Source organism: Camelus dromedarius, chromosome 16 (assembly GCF_036321535.1).
Source record: "Camelus dromedarius isolate mCamDro1 chromosome 16, mCamDro1.pat, whole genome shotgun sequence".
Lineage (NCBI taxonomy): Eukaryota > Metazoa > Chordata > Mammalia > Artiodactyla > Camelidae > Camelus > Camelus dromedarius.
In genome coordinates, this window is record NC_087451.1 from 46,932,354 (window position 1) to 46,948,478 (window position 16,125).

A 16,125-nucleotide genomic window follows, 5' to 3' on the forward strand; every position below is an offset into this window, starting at 1 on the left:
GTTCAGAAGTGCCTCTTCATCTTTAAGATCAAGAAGTGATTATTTTATTCTGAAAATGTATTTTCCTAGCTTCTATGATAGTAGAACAGCTTTGGCCTGTGTGTCATTACACATAATATGAAGAAGGGGAGCCCCACATTTTGAGTTGCCTGTGAGCCCAGTTTTTTTTTTTTTTTTTTTTTGGAAAGAGGTCCTCCCACCTCCTCAGCACTTCAGAGGACAAAGATCAAAGTGTGTGATGCCACAGACCTGCCCAAGGTATTGCTGGGCATTTTCAGGGAAGCAACCACAGAGCACCCTTCCTTCCCCTTCTCATTGTCTCCCCAGTCAGAGTCCATGCCAGTTACCCCATGTAGTAGAACCTTGATCTTGATCTGACATATGAATAAGCAATATTGTGTTAAAAATTTTCTCTTTTACGTTTCCAGTATGTGGTCAGAGTCAGTCTCTGGTCAAGTGGGTTCACCGTTTCTAGACAAAAGGCAACTTCCTTTTTTCTACAGCAACAGTAAAATCATATGTATGCCGAAATCGTAGAACAGCAGTGTGGGCACCAAGAGGGAGCTTTAGGTCCTTCCCCAAATGTCCACCCATCCTCCCACTCAGTGCAGGAAAAGCTTTGCTTGCTGTCACACGCAGCTTTGGGGCAAGTTCCCCCATCCCACTTTCAGACCAGATTGGTGCCCCTGATCGGCCCCTCCTGTGGAGAAATTCTAGAGCTGCTACTCTCTCTGAGCATCAAGGGATAGCATGGCGGTCTGTTTCCTCTCTCAGTCAATCAGTCTCGCTCTCTTTCGGGTGATTTTAGGCATCACTCAGTTCTGCAGTGATGTGAAGGAAATGCTCGGCTTCAGCCCTGGATGGTTTTGGAGGATCTGCTGGGTAGCTGTCAGCCCTCTGTTTCTCCTGGTGAGTTGTCATTTCCCTTCTCCTTCTGGCCCTGGGGAAAGATTCACCCTGAAACACTTATTTAAAAAAAAAAAAGTTTTCATGAAGTGTAACATATATACAGAAAAGTGTACAAATTATTAAGTATACTTCATAATGAAATTCTATAAATTGAGCATGCTTTTGTAGCCAAAACCAGACTGAGAAACAAAAACATGACCAGCACTTCAGAAGCCCCTCATGTGTCCCCTCCCAGTCACTGTGCCCCCCCACAGCTAACCACTCTTCTGGCTTCTAACACCACCCAGTGGTCTGGGCTTCAGTGACATTATTATTTCATCACTCCCCTGCTCCTTGATGATGATAAATAACATTCACTGGTCATTAAGTGCCAGGCCAGACTTTATGCTAAACTTACTCCCATTTCTTTTTTTTTTTTATTAAATTTACAATGCTGTGTCAATTTCTGGTGTACAGCATCATGTTTCAGTCAGATATACACATACATATATTCCTTTTCATATTCTTTTCCATTATAGGTTACTGCAAGATATTGAATATAGTTCCCCATCCATTGCTCTTTTAACTCTCACAACAATTCTATGAAGTAGAGTTCTAGTTCCCCATTTCACATTTGAGGAAATTGAGGCTTAGGGTCCAAGGTCACAAGACAAGTGAGAACTGTTCAAGGTCGGGAAAGGACTTACTGTGCTGCCCATGAAGGACCTGACAGGAGTCCTAGTAATTTTGTATTCATCTTCGTAAAGACACCCCCCCCCCCCATCAAGGTTCTCAAGCATAGACGTGGAGTCAAATGTAGAATGCATTCATTGGCAAATGAATGAGAAAGTTCAGCTTCAGGGGTTGCCCGTTTGCCAAGACGTGTTCCATGTTGACTCCATCCTTGCTGCACAAGCCCCGCTTTTGCTTTCCTCCTGGTCTCTGTCTGAAGCAGGTGTTTGCCCAAAGATGGATAAGTGCCCTCCTAGCATCCCAAGTGCACTCTGAGGTACCCTGGGGCAAAGGGGCTCCGTGCACATCAGCAGGATTACTCTGTTCTGTCATTTACCTGTAACTTGATTTGGGTGGGTGGGTGGGGTTGCTTTTTCATCCTTAGAGCCAGAGACTGTTCCTTCAGTCCCGCTTCAGCTTACTAGGTTATCTGGGCTGTCCGTTTCTTCCTAGGACGTGCATGCAGCTGCGCCTTCCCCCTCTTTCCAAATAGCCCATTTTGTATTCTGTTTTGACTTTCTCGGGGCAGCCCTTTATTTTTTTGTGCTTGCTGTACCCCCACATCTCAATGTCAACCTGTAATACAGACAACGTGAGCATTCTTGCCTCTGTAATGCTGCACGTGTCTCTCTGTACCCCAGAATCCCTCCTTGACTTCCATGCCCCTGGACCCCCCGGAAGTTTCCCAAACCAAAGGCAACCTTCGCCCCAAGCAGCAGATATTCTCAGGGCCTAGGGGCGCCAGTGCATGCTCTGGGCCCCAGTGTTCCTCTAGATCTTGGCCTGGTAGTTCCTTATTAACTTGTCAGCTCACTGTTGCTTTTTTAGGTAAATTAAAAACATAATGTATTTTTAAATCCAGAAACTTTAGTTGTTTTCAATGAGAGAGTTCGTCTGGACCACTAGTCTGCTATTACTAGAAGCAGAAGTCTTGACATAAATGGGTTATTAATTTCTATTATTACCAGTGCTTCTGGATAATCTACTTAAATCCTTTCATTTGTTTTTCAAAGGAAAGAGAGACATTGGATTAGTTCCCTGAGGGAAGAAGCTGTGTTTGTTTACTTTTGTATTCCCTACCCAGTGAGTCAATGCTGTTCAGGGCTGAGACTCAGAAAAGGCAAGTGAGACCCTCACCATGGGTGTAAAATTTCAGGGGGTGCCAAAAAAACTCAATCGTCAAGATAAATACCATTTTAATCCAATTTTTTTAAAATAAAAATTAATGCAAAATATTCCTGAACAAAAAATATCAACATTTTAAACACAGGATCTGACTGTATACTCACATGTCTTGCTCACTTACCTTACCCCAGGCTGGCCCTGTCAGAGCTTATCTTTTTAAAGTGTTGTACTAAAATATTATTTGACTTCTGACAGTTTGGTGCCCCTTAAATGTTGCACCCAAGGTGAGTGCCTTGCATGCCTTACCCTAGTTCTGGGCCCAGGCTTTTAATATTTTCATTTCTGTGAATCTCCGGCTGTCTGGCAAACTGGGTGAACGCTTGGTGTGTAGTGCAAGAGTTTCTGTAACAAGCAAAACCCAGGTACAGATCGGGGTTCAGGCATATTATAATTTCCTATGATGTTCACTATAATCACTTCCTCTAAACAGGCAAGTGCTCCCGGGCCCAATTAATAGGAGGCAAATCTGTCTTCCATTTCTGGATTACTTAACAGAACACTTGTTCTGGACTTTCTAAGGCTGCTTTAGGTAAACAATGAGTAGCTTACTAAAAATATTCTTTTTCATTAAACCCAAATTACAAAAAAGAGAATATTGTCTGTGAGCAAGAAGAGGCAAGGATGTGTGAGTGGGTGGCTGGAGCGATACTTCGTGGCCACAATGAGAGCTTCAGGCCTCCTTGAACTGTGTTGGGTTTCACACACTTGACATCAAGATGAGACAAGTTACAGCAGGGATGGCTCCTAATCAGACCCCACCAAATCACCTTCCTTTTACCTGGTTCTGGGGCTGAGGAGAGTCTGTACAGAGCAAGGTTTGTGACTGACTGAACTCCTGTTTTGAAAGGTTCCTCCTGGACTTAGGATAACACAGTTCAGAAGATGGATGTGTGTTTAACAGTTTCCCATTTTATTACCTGAAGACAAAGAAAAAAAAAGATATAAATAGATGTTTAACCACACAACTAATTTACATTACTGTCTTCTTTATGACTATGAAATAATAAAATAAAATTAAATCAAGAGCAATAACGATTTCAGCACAGCGGTTACTAGGCAAAACCCGATATTTACACTCTCTCTGGAAACCAAACTGAAGAAGACTCATGAACTGGGTGTTAGGAGCACACCGTGGAATTTTTCTTGGTCCAAATCTTCACTGAATTTTCTAGTAAAAAGTATATTAAGATGCCTTTTCCTTCTATTATTCCTTTCATTATGAGGGTCTGTGGCAGGCAGTCATTCATTTTTGAGATGCCCTGTGGCAGAGCCAGCCTTCTTGAAACCACAGGCCAAGATGCTTAATGCAAGGAAAGGGGAGAGAAGGAACATGCATCCAGGAGCCTGGGTCCTCTCCAGGTCTTGAGAACCTTATCTCTCCTGGACCTGGGTGCCTTCAACTGACCAAAAACTATCACAGCAGAGAAACAGAGGAGGAAATGAAAACAAAGCAGAGAAAAATATGAAGCCCTGGGACTGGCAGGGGCCGTGGAGAGGTCACCCAGTTTATTCCTCCACTGTCTGACACGTTGGGGCCTGAATCACTCCTGATGGCTCCAGTCTCTTTCTCTTTTTCTTCTCTTGAAGTGGGTGCTGTAACTCCCCTCAATAACGTTCTGAGGCCTTGGCATCCCCACTGCAGGGGATGAGGAGGAAAACCAAGATAAGCCCCTAGCTCTTTTTTTTTTTTAAATTTTTTTACTGATTTATAATCATTTTACAATGTTGTGTCAAATTCCAGTGTAGAGCACAATTTTTCAGTTATACATGAACATATATATATTCATTGTCACATTTTTTTCTCTGTGAGCTACCATAAAGCCCCTAGCTCTTTAATTGCTGCAGTTGAAGCACAGAAATTGGTGAATTCTCTGTGTCAGAGTTCAATCTAGGAATAAATGACATTTGGGCAATTTCCTAAAAGTATCTTAGCTTTAGCCTTCAGTGTTCATGGTATCAGGACTGTCTCTATCCATGTGAGTATCATTAAGACTTTTTAATGTTTCTTGAAATTTCTGTTTTAGTTCATCATTTGCAGTTTTTTGATGAGCCCACCACAGCTACGACTTTTCCAATATAACTATCCTCAATGGAGTATCATCCTGGGTTACTGCATAGGAACCTCATCTTTCATCTGTATCCCTACATACATAACTTACCGGCTGATCGTTACCCCAGGGACACTTAAGGAGGTATGTGCTAGTTTGTGAGTGTGTGTTCAGGTTGGTAATTGTTTTGGGAGAAGAGGGTACTCTTTTTATGCTCTATTCAAAGGAGATAAGTCCATCCCAAGAGTTTACCGGGAGGCTCTAAACCTTATATATTTATATACCTACACCATCGATGCCTCTGTCATCTTAAGGCATCTTCCATAAGCCTTAAGTACAAAGCCGAATGAGCGAGCTGGCCATTTGGGGGCTTGCCATTTGGGTGCATCACAGCAGACAGTTTAAAATGTGTATAGCATTTTAAACTTATCAGATGACTACTTTACCTCCTGCTTGCCATGGGGCATGGACATCAGATCAGTAGTGTCTGGAGCAATAACACAAATTTGATTTAAGTGGATTTAAATTAAATCGACTTGATTTAAGTGGAGATATGGTGGGAAATGCCCATGTTATTTTTCTAATAGCAGCATGACAAAGGTTATTTTGAAAATCATCACTAAATAAGGATGTTGTCAGAGTGGGTGTAGCTCAGTGGCAGAGCACGCTTAGCATGCACAAGGCTCTGGGTTCAACTCCCAGCACCTCCATATTTGATGATAGGAAAGAAAAAAGAAAAAGGATGTTGCAACAGTATCATAGTATTAGCTCAAGTCATTGGAGTGAAAAATGTTGCCATTATAGTAAGATTCATTTCAGTAAATGAATACTGTGCTATAAAAATTTCAATAACAGAACCTTACAATTTGTATAAGATTGTATATATTTTAAAGCATCTTCATGTAGATTATCTTATTTTGTTATCAAAGTACTTTGTGAGGTAGATGGGCAGTTATCATTAGCAGACAAAGATACTGAGTCTGGGAATAATCCTGTTCACAATTTCCTTATTTCAATGACTTGTCTAGGGACACACAGTACAGGGAAGCTCAGAATCCAGGTCTCCTGGTTTTTGGTCCAATGCTTTTTTGCTTATAGGTGCAGCTTCTCTTTTGTGCCCTCAGGATATTAATAGTTTACTAATGTAAAAATTGGCGCTAGAGGTTAGGGAGAGATGAGTTGCTGGTTTTCATTCTGTGGTGCCAGAGTTGGTGTTCAGGCTACCAGGATGCCCAGGTATATATAATGTTATATACCTCATGTTACCAGAATTGAAAATGTTTGGGTTGTTGTTTGGTTGTGTTTCTTGCCAGAGCAAGAAAGTTACTGTGGCAGGTTGCCGTGAAAAAGTGGCCATTTATAAGTCTGTGGGTGGGTGCTTTTTAGAAGACAAGCTCAAAGGTGAAGAGTGGTATCTGGGGAAAGCTCAAAGGCACTGTGCTCTATAAACACCTGAGAGGTGGGCTAGTCTGTGGGCTCCTAGAAGCAAAACTTGAGCATGAAACCATTATATTTATCTTCCTAAAACATTCACAAGAAACATGAAGCAAGAGAATAAGAGGCAGTTAAACATCATCTCTTTTCTGAGAACTGAGATGACTTCCTTTTCCAAGCAAAAAAAACAAAAAAAACCAAAAAAAAAAAAAAAAAAAACTGAATTCTAGGTGAACAGAACTCTGCAAGGAGTTAGTAATTCCCTGTATCCGAAACAGTCATCACAACCTCATTCTTCCCAAAAGGCCTTGGATTCTGATTTTGCCTGAAATATACACTCAGACCAGAGTCACTGAATTTGCTCCTTCACGTTGTCCTTTATGGCAGTTGTGATGGTCCACTGGCCCAGTTGACTCAAACCTAGAGGCCAAGGTCAAGGATGGGAACTCCTTAGGTTAGTAATAGTCAGTATTCTTTGGTCACAGACTGTACCTCAAATCCTGGTCATCTGTCTTGCGAATTTTCCCTATTGGCCATAAGGAAATAGCACCCAAAGATGTATAACTAACAGAGCTCAGATCCATTAAGTAGCAGAGAGAAGGCTGACTGCAGGGCCATCTTCGCCATAGGCCACCAGATGGGAAACAGTGGGTTACTAGGAAGCATCATGATACCGCCAGTCAAAGGGGACTGGGAGGGAAAAGACCTAATCAGCTATAGCCAGTGACTTACCTTCTCTGGGCCTTCGTTTCCTCATCTTTAAGATGTGCTCATTGAATTGGATTAACATTTCCAAAGTGTGTTGGAAGGAGCAGTGGTTCCATGGTGTATCAGTAGGTGTTACTGCTGAGGGAAAAGTTTATATGAGCAAACAATTTTGGAGACGGCTGGATTAAGGCAAGTTAAGTAAGTCTCTTTACTACGGGGACTTCTCAAAAGTCTTAACATGCCTACATGCATGCTTAATATCTAAGAGGGATAAAAGCATGCTGTGTTTTTTGTGAAGCACCCCAAGGGACTAGAGTTTTCTGTGAATACCAGACTTGATGGTCTGCAACATTCTATCAATGAGGGAGGGAGACCTCATATGGAATTTTGGTGTGGCTGAGGAAGGCGGAGCCAGAATCCACCACTCACTCTGCTCCCTCCTCTGTCCAGAGAAAAGGATGCCATGCCCTTTGCCCTTTGCAAGGCCATCAAAGGCATGTGATAGGCCGGTGGAGATTCTACTGAAGGCTCATTATTTTCTCCCACTAGTGTTGTAATGACGTTCTTAATTAGTCCACAGATGCTTATCTAGTTTCTGAATATGCCATTTTTATCCATATTTGAAAACAAATAAATTGGGGATTCCTTTCTTAAGGAAAGCCAATAAGACTATTCCAATTTACTATTAAACGCTATTAAAATGCTATTTAAACTTTAATACTAATGTTCACATTTTTTTCAGTGCTATTAAATTACAAGACTATTTACAACATCGTATTTTTTTTCCCTAACAGCGTATTATTAAAGGTATCACGCCAGAAACACCTACAGAAATTCCCTGTGGAGACATCCGCTTGAATGCTGTGTAAAATGTCTCTAAGAGGAAAATGGCTTCCCAACAACCTCTTTCTTCAGTTCTGACAAGTCACACCTCGCCTGCGCCCTCTAAGTGAATGAGTCTCCGCCTAAGCCTGCCGATGGAAGGGCCTTCTTCATAGAGAGACAGCCCCAAAAGACTATGGTGCCCAGACTCTCATGGCCTCCAGCCACTTCCTTCTGTGAAATCTCCTGGACGTGTTACCACGTCAGACTCTGTGACACAGCTGAAGTGGCTGTTCTGGATGTGTGAGGGTGTGGATGGAGATGAAGAAAATCACCGTATCATCAGTTAGGATTAGGTTTAAGATCAAGTCTATGAAAGTCTCCTGTTATCATTTCTTGTTACAGTCATCAGTATCTGATGACATGTGTTTGCTTCAGAAGGTTTCACTGTTCATGAATGCGTAAACCATACAGGAGAAAACAGGGATGCCATCTTGCTAGCTATATATTTTCTGAGTAGCGTAGAATTCTATAGCTGGAATCTGCTAGAATCCTGTAACCCATGTGCTGCTGTGGAGTCAGGAGAGGAAGAAGATGTACGAAGCTAAGCTCAAAAATAACATGTACGTGTGAGCATGTGTGTCTGTGTATACTGTTGTTCCAGTGTATCTTTATTCTAATACGTTGGGCCCATTACAAACTATATGAATTTCCTCTAGTTTTTCTTACATTAACAAATTCTACCTACCAAAGTTTGTAAGTATGTTATTATTTGAAGGGTATTATTACCACAACGTGCTCTGCCACACACTCCTTTTCCAGTGACACTACTAAGCCCACACACCTGCCTTCATGGGCCAGCCATTAGTATTTGCTGCACTTCCCTGCCATCTTCCTGTCTCTCTCTGCTAAACATCCAGGATAATGTTCCGCAGGCAAATCTGGCTTATTTCATTAGTCACTGAGGCTTGGCTGTGAACTACTTTGAAGATGAATATTGGCAAATGCAGCCTCAGTGTTCAGTTGGCTGTCTGGTTTAAGCTCTGTAGACTTCAAATGACTGCGTTTGACCATTAAAGTTACTTTGCTTTGTGAAGAGAGGATAAATCCAAGTCTCTCTTATAGGGTATATAGATCTGATACCCTGACCTAAACCAAGGTCATCGTCAATCCAGAAGTAATTAGAGAGTCTGGATTAGCCTTAAATGGACCTCCCACAACACCTTGACTCTTCCTGGTTGGCTACCGGGATTTTGAGCCCTCCAGATAATTTTAAAGATTGAGTCTAAGTAAGGCTGTTTGGAAAAGGGTCAGTTAAATGAATAACCTTTCATGCCACATAAAACGTTTAATACAGATCAAGTAAATTTGACCTTCAGTGGCTTGGGACTCTCAGACACATAGGCAGAGAAGCAAATTGTACCTTGCTGTGTGAGATTTCCTTAGCACAATCTTAAAGGTTATAAAGCCTAGTCAATGATAAAAGGACTCAATCTTCTGGCCCCATAACACTTTAGTTCTCTATGTAAATCAAATTTAACCCTAACAGCCTTACAGAAGATCCATATAGCAGAGGCTTAGTTTTATCCAATGTAGATCTTCCTCCCCTGGCTTCCTTTCCCCAACAATGCTCCCCGGCCATCTTCTTGTATTCTCCCTACATCCTTCTATGTCTGATTCTTTGCCTTTCCCGGTGGGATATTTTCCTCATAGATGTTAGCTGCTGAGAAGTTTCCCAAAATATTAGAGGAAAAGAGGAGGGGAATTCAAATATGTCTCTTACTGACCTACCTTCATTATCTTCGTGCTTTCTTTCCTTCTGGCTACCTTATTTCCATTCTCTTTGCTTTCTAGCATGCTGAAAGGAGAGAGGTTATATAAATGGCAGCATATTCAGTGGTAAATAGCTTTGCAAATTTTAAGAATTCACTTTATAAAGATATTCAGATATAGATTATCCCCGTCCCCCACACACTTAGGCATTCTCCAAAGATACCGTCTTTAAAAAACACTTTTCCAGAGTTTTGCCACACCAGGTGTTATATAGGTGTTTTGAAAAGTTTTCAAATGTCACTTGAATTAAAAAAAAAAAAAAACCAAATCTCTGTCCTGCATCATTTACATTTACTTGACCCCTATTTATCAATACTACTATGGATTTTTTTTTAAAGGAATACTTAAGAGTTGGTAGACTGACTTTAAAATAATCTTTTAAAGACCTTTTTACATCTAATGTAGCATTTACAGAAAAGTGAAAAATAAAAATAGAATGAATGGTTCGGTTATTTAAGTGCTGAAGTTATTTTTTTCCCCATAGGTAAGGCACAAGACAAAGGCATGGAAGCAATTCCATTGATGGAGCTTGTTCCTAATTTGATATGCAGTGGTGTCCAAAGAATTCATCTCCCCTCCAAAAAACTTACAACCCGTTTAAAACTTACTCCATTTGTTGTGTGGAATGCATATGACTTATAACCTAAATTCATTGCCCTGGCTGCCCCACCTGGAGATGGATGCAAAAACCTTAACAAACCCAGAGTGAGAGTATTAGCTCCAAAATCAAATAATGACAATTAAATCAAATAATGAATCTTAAATAAGGCAAAAAATTATTCTGTGAGATGAGCCACTCTCTCACTATCTTATTTTAATGAAGCTTGTTAATTTGGTGACACCAACCTCAAAATTTAAGTGTAAGTATGAATTTCCATTTAACTCACCCACCCTACCTGAGCCCTTAAAAGAGAGATTGTTCTGGAATTAGAACCGTATTCTTTCTGACAAGTAGGAAAGACTGACCTGATATGTTCTATCTGTTGCATAATTGATTGGAGGTCAAAGCTTAAAACTATGGAATGCAATGGCTTAACTGTGCTGTTCTTACACACATCTTAGACGATGCTTAGCTACCCAGTGGTACACTCCAAGCCTGGTTCCTTTCGTAGCATGTCTCTTTACTCATAAATCAACACCTGGTGCTTAAGATATCATTAAACGAGGCAGTATTCTGAAGGCATTTTCTACTCTCCCCTCCCCCGCCTTTTGTGTCAGAGCGGGGTGGGGAAGAGAGGCAGTAGGTTCCTCAGAGAGACTCTACAACAACCAGTCATCTCCATAAATAATGTGATAAAAGCAAATAGTCCTATGCTAAGTGGGAAGTATATTTTAAAGTCACCATGGAGCTTACATTACACATTATTTAAAAACACAAGGAGAGTTACACAAGAGGCTCTACTGTAGGAAGATGAGCTTAGAAAATGCTTGTTTGAGAAGCATGTTAGAGACCAAATTTATAAATCCAAACACGTAAAAAGAAACATTAAGACGGAATATCCCTATACTGTAGCAAGCTTTTGGTCCACTTGAAGCGTTCTGAATTTTTTCTTCAGTATCAGAGATAAGTCAATGACGTTTATTAAAATTTTAGTTCATGTTTAGTTCCATGGAAGGACGATCTCAAAAGCTCCAAAAGTTTTTTCTTACTTTTTCTAATATCACTTCTCCCCCTCATTGCTTAACTGTCTCTAAATTTCAATGACAGAACAATATTTTAAAGTTCAGATAACAACATTAGAAGCAGAAACAAACCTAGCTAATTTCTCTGCTCTTCTTGGGATCTGGAAATTTCTAAAGGAAGGTGAGCTTAAGTTTTACTCCCACTGCTAGAGTGAAATAATACTCCTCTTAATTGGTTTAGTAGGCATTTACCACCATGGAAAGGATAAATATTTTAGGATGGAATCTTAAGTATGTCTGTCCTTTTGTTTCATAGAGTTGCAATCTATTCAGTACTTTTTCTACATTAGGTGTTTCAAAACAACTCATCTTTTCAAGAGAAGTCTTTTTTTGGAAATGATTCACAATATATTTCTATGGAATTTCAAGTGATATTTCTCTTACCAACACATCATAAAATCCATGCTAATTGCTCTACCACCAATGCAAGTTTTTTTTTTTAAGCTATCAGAATAATCTTCACTGGCCAACTCTAATTTGGAAACAGTGTGCATTAGTGGAGCACCTCATCAGAAAAAAGTTTTAATGTCTGCTGAACTAAGAAGAACCTTACCATTCAGAGGAGAGAATAGATGATATCAGTCCTTCAACTCTATAACTGGAGACTCCAATTATAGTAGGTAATTTATTTCTAACAATCTGTAAACACTGCCAGCCCAAACAACAAATATTTAGGGAGGAGTTATCCCATCTCTATGCTAAAATACCTACATTTCCATAAACAAATAACATTTACTAATTAAAAAAAGGTATTTGAAAGATTCTTATTCAAACTCTATTAGAAGTGTACATTAACAAGAAAGCTTGATAAATGAAAAATTGATAGTTTAAAAGGTAAAATTAGGGACTTCACATAAGAATTTGCAGTTATTTCTCCAATGGCATTTAAAATATGACAATTTTTTTCAGGATACTCTGTGTGTTGAACAATGAGGTGCTTCAAATTCTGGATTACATATAGTTAACTGAATTAAATAAATATATAATTATACAAATACTACTTCTTTTCCCTCATCTTTACTTTCTTCTTCCACATTATTTACAGCTAATAATAAGTAAATTTCTTCCACTATTCACCTCTGTCAACAATGGTAATATGAAAATTTCCAATGTTATTTTTTACATGAAATATGTTTATTTTTAAACTTTAGTGACAGAATTAAACCTAAGTTTTATTTATGCAAAATAAAGAGTCCCCTCTTTAAGATGCATAAACTGCCCCTGTATTCATTTATGCAGATCAGTCATAAATGTTCCAAGTTATATTGTAAGATACCAGTAAATGCCTTTTGTTGTGAACTATTATTGTAATAACCCTTAACAACCATGATGAATATATTATTGTCTCATTAAAAAAATACCTTCCAAACTCTTTAAGTTTAAAATAAAAGTCTTAATCTTAACTGCATATTGTCAAATCATATACACATCCTTCAAAACATTACTGCATGTGATTTACAAATATTTAGCATTAAAATTAGCTAAAATTAGAAATTTCAGTAAAGCTGAATAAATTATTTTAATTCTTTGCATTTTTACAGAGCCTTAGTTTATAATGTACTTTCACATATATCATCTCACTTGATTACCAGAACTCTGGGTAACAGATGTTATTTCCCCAGTTTTGAGATTAAGGAGCCAGAGGCTGAGAGAGGTTAATTGATATGCCCAGGTTAACACAGTTGGAAAGTTCCAGAACAGGCCTTATGCCCAGGTTTTATGATTACAGGCCAGAGATTATTTGCATGTCTGTCTTTAAAACCATCATCCACAGAAGCTTAAATACACAGATCCTAAATTCAAGAATGAAAATGATGAAGGATGTGTTTCCAACAAACAAGGACTTTCTCCTACATAACCACAGTACAACCATCAAATTCAGGAAAGTAATGTTGATATATTACTGCTATATAATCTCATTTGACCCCACTCAGTGATGTCTTTTTACCAAAAGGATCCAGTCTAGAATCACACTTTTCCTTTAGTTTTGTGTCTCTCGTCTCCTTTAGTTTAAAACAGCTTTCCAGACTTACCTTGAGTTTCATGAACTTGACACTTGAAGATTATAGGCCAATTATTTTGTAGAATGTCCCTCAATTTAATTTGATGATTGTTTCCTCATGATTAGACTCAGGGTGCATATTTTTGGCAGAAATATCACGGGAATGATGCTGAGTTGTTCTTACCGCATCCCTATCAGGTGGAGCATAATTTGATTTGTCCCATACTGGTGATGTTAACTTCAATCACTTGGTTAAGATGGTATCTGCCAGGCTTTCCACTATAAACTTTCTTTTCTTTTTTTGTAATTAATTAGTATTTTGTAAGGGGTTTATTCTGAAACTGTGCAAACATCCTGTTCCTCATTTAACTTTCAATTCATTCATTTTTATGGATTCTTATTTTATTCAACGGATTATAATCCATTATTATTATTCATTTTGATGTGCAAATGGTCCCATATTTAGCCAATGAGAATCCTTTCAAGCTGGCTTCTGTGTTTTTTGACACGTCACCATTGTTCTTGAAACACCTATCGTCTAGAATAAGATGTTACAGTATCATCTTGTACTTTCTCTGCTACAGCCAGTTCTCCAAGAAGTCCTGATTCCTTTTAGTGGAGAAAGTACTTAGAAACCAGGATCTAGGTGCCAGGTATGCTCATTACTATTGGAGTGTCACTGATTCCAAGTCTTCTCACTAGACAGAACTAAATATCTGTGTACACAAACATACACATTTTCATCTATGATTATCTCCCTATCTTGAAAACTATTAGTTCACATCAGTAACTCCAGTTCCAACACCACTCAAATTCATTCTAGTTTTCTCTTTGTGTTTATAACCCGTTCTAGGTCAATGAGAAACCTGGCTCCCATTATCCCAAAAATATTGACTTTTCATCAATATCCCTGAATGTAAGCAACATTCCATTGCTGCTGCCACCACCCTCAACACAGAAGCCCTCTTTACCCCATTCAGGTTCTGATACCTCATGCTGGGACTGTCCCTCATCCCCGCCCCTCTCACTCTGCTCAGGATATGCCTTATTGGGCAGTCACCACTGCCACCCACTGACAGATGCCTTCCCTCCACTACTTGGGCTCAGATATCCTGTAGGGACCTCTTCTCTGCATGGATACCCCTCGCACCCATTTGGACTGACACAAAGTGTAGGCTGCTCCTACACAATGCTCTTCTTCACCATGTTTTAGTGACACTCAGCTCTGGGCTGTGATAGCTTGACCTTGCTCAGCCCCACTTAATGGCTTTTGGACTAAATTAGGGAAGGGATGGTAAAAAGGGAAGAGGACCAGTTAACATTCATTGATAGCTACAATTAGAGGCTAAGAAAGGCATATTTTCTGAAGGAGCAGAGTGAGGAAGGAAATTAGCAGTATGGTGGGATGGGCAGAGCCTGGTAAAAATTCTTCCAAAATAGAATACTTCAGTATTAAAGTATATTTCTAAATTCTCCAAAACTCACAACCTTTTCTGCTAACTACTCCTTTGATTCTTAAGGCTTTGTCTTCTTAACACAATTAACAAGAATCTAGCACATCTGGCACATAACCCCTAATTTGCTGAATGCATGAAAATGCAGCACATTTCATGTCACTTGTCTGGCCTACTTTTCCTCCATCGTAAGTATGGCTCATGTTACCAAAAGCAAAAAAACTTTTCCTGCACTTGTAGAAAGAGCAACCAGACAGAATTGGGAAGACAAGGGCTCAAGTCTTTTCTCATCCACTACCAAGCTAAGTAATCTTAGATAAGTCACTCAACTTTACTGGCCCCATCCCCTCATGTATAATGACTATGATGACAAATACTAGTATTTACTGTGTGCTTACTAATGTCAGGCACAGCATTATATGCCTTGTTTCAAGCAATCCTCACATCCATCTCTGAAAGAGACCCTTTTATTAGCCTCATTTTACAATAAGGGAAAAAAAATAATAAAGCTCAGAGAACTTAAATAATTTGTCCAAGATTATGCAGCAAGTGGTGGGCCCAAGACTTCCAAGTCTTAGCTCTTAAACCTGATGTCATAGTGCCTTAAAAACATTTTAAATCGCAGGGGTTACGTGTAAGTTGCAGGATTTCTAAGTTCATTCTAGTTTTAAAATTCTAATTTTAAGAAATACTTGAGATAATAAGATAAATGAAACTAAAAGAATGAAGTAAAAACTTTTCTTAACCTTCGCTCATACCAGCATTATAATAGGCACTAGGCATACAAAGTTGAGATCGAATCTTTGCCCTTAAACAACTAAGATACTATCGTTGTACTATAATGCTGTGATAGTATTAAGCATAGAACTTAAAGGAAACATAGAGGTGTGACTGAAACAAAGAAGGGTATTAAAAGAGGCTTTCTGGAGGCAATGACACTTCAGTTTTAAAAATAAGGAGTTAGGCAGAAACATGGCTTTTCCAGGCAAAGCAACTAGTGTGTGAGAAGGCACAATTATCATGAAACAGCACTGTGTAGTTGGTATGATTGGACCGAAAGTAAACAAGGGAAGAGAGAAGGAAAATTAAGACACTGAATCAGAGGAACAGCTGTTTACTGATTCATAAAATCTTTTAAGCACATTGTTTTAGACCTCATATCATATATTTAAAAGAACACATATCTAGCAACAAATATAGTGAATCCCTTATTTATACCTGTCCAAATAATTCATTACCAAAGAACTGCTGCCATTTGACCAATCATCAACATCTACATAGATTCTTCCTGCAGAAATGACTAAGATTAACCAGCATGGCCAACAGTTCCTCCACT

At 39.2% G+C, this 16,125-nt stretch overlaps 1 protein-coding gene and 1 long non-coding RNA gene across 7 annotated transcripts in view; one reads left to right on the top strand and one right to left on the bottom strand.

Moving 5' to 3' along the window:
• The window catches only part of SLC6A4 (solute carrier family 6 member 4), a 35,352-nt gene extending 26,783 nt beyond the window's left edge, over positions 1-8,569 (top strand). For all 6 annotated transcript variants that reach the window (XM_064495850.1, XM_031468473.2, XM_064495849.1 and 3 more), the window contains 3 exons: positions 809-909; positions 4,830-4,997; positions 7,790-8,569. In XM_064495850.1, the coding sequence (XP_064351920.1) occupies positions 809-909; positions 4,830-4,997; positions 7,790-7,864 (344 nt within the window). In that variant the 3' untranslated portion in view covers positions 7,865-8,569. The remainder of the gene's footprint in view (positions 1-808; positions 910-4,829; positions 4,998-7,789) is intronic.
• On the bottom strand, positions 830-12,085 carry LOC116157765 (uncharacterized). Its single transcript, XR_004141943.2, has 4 exons — positions 9,609-12,085; positions 7,020-7,133; positions 3,584-3,722; positions 830-965 (listed from the first exon to the last, which is right to left on the bottom strand). It is a non-coding gene; the product is annotated as an uncharacterized LOC116157765 (long non-coding RNA).
• Positions 12,086-16,125: the final 4,040 nt, after the last annotated feature.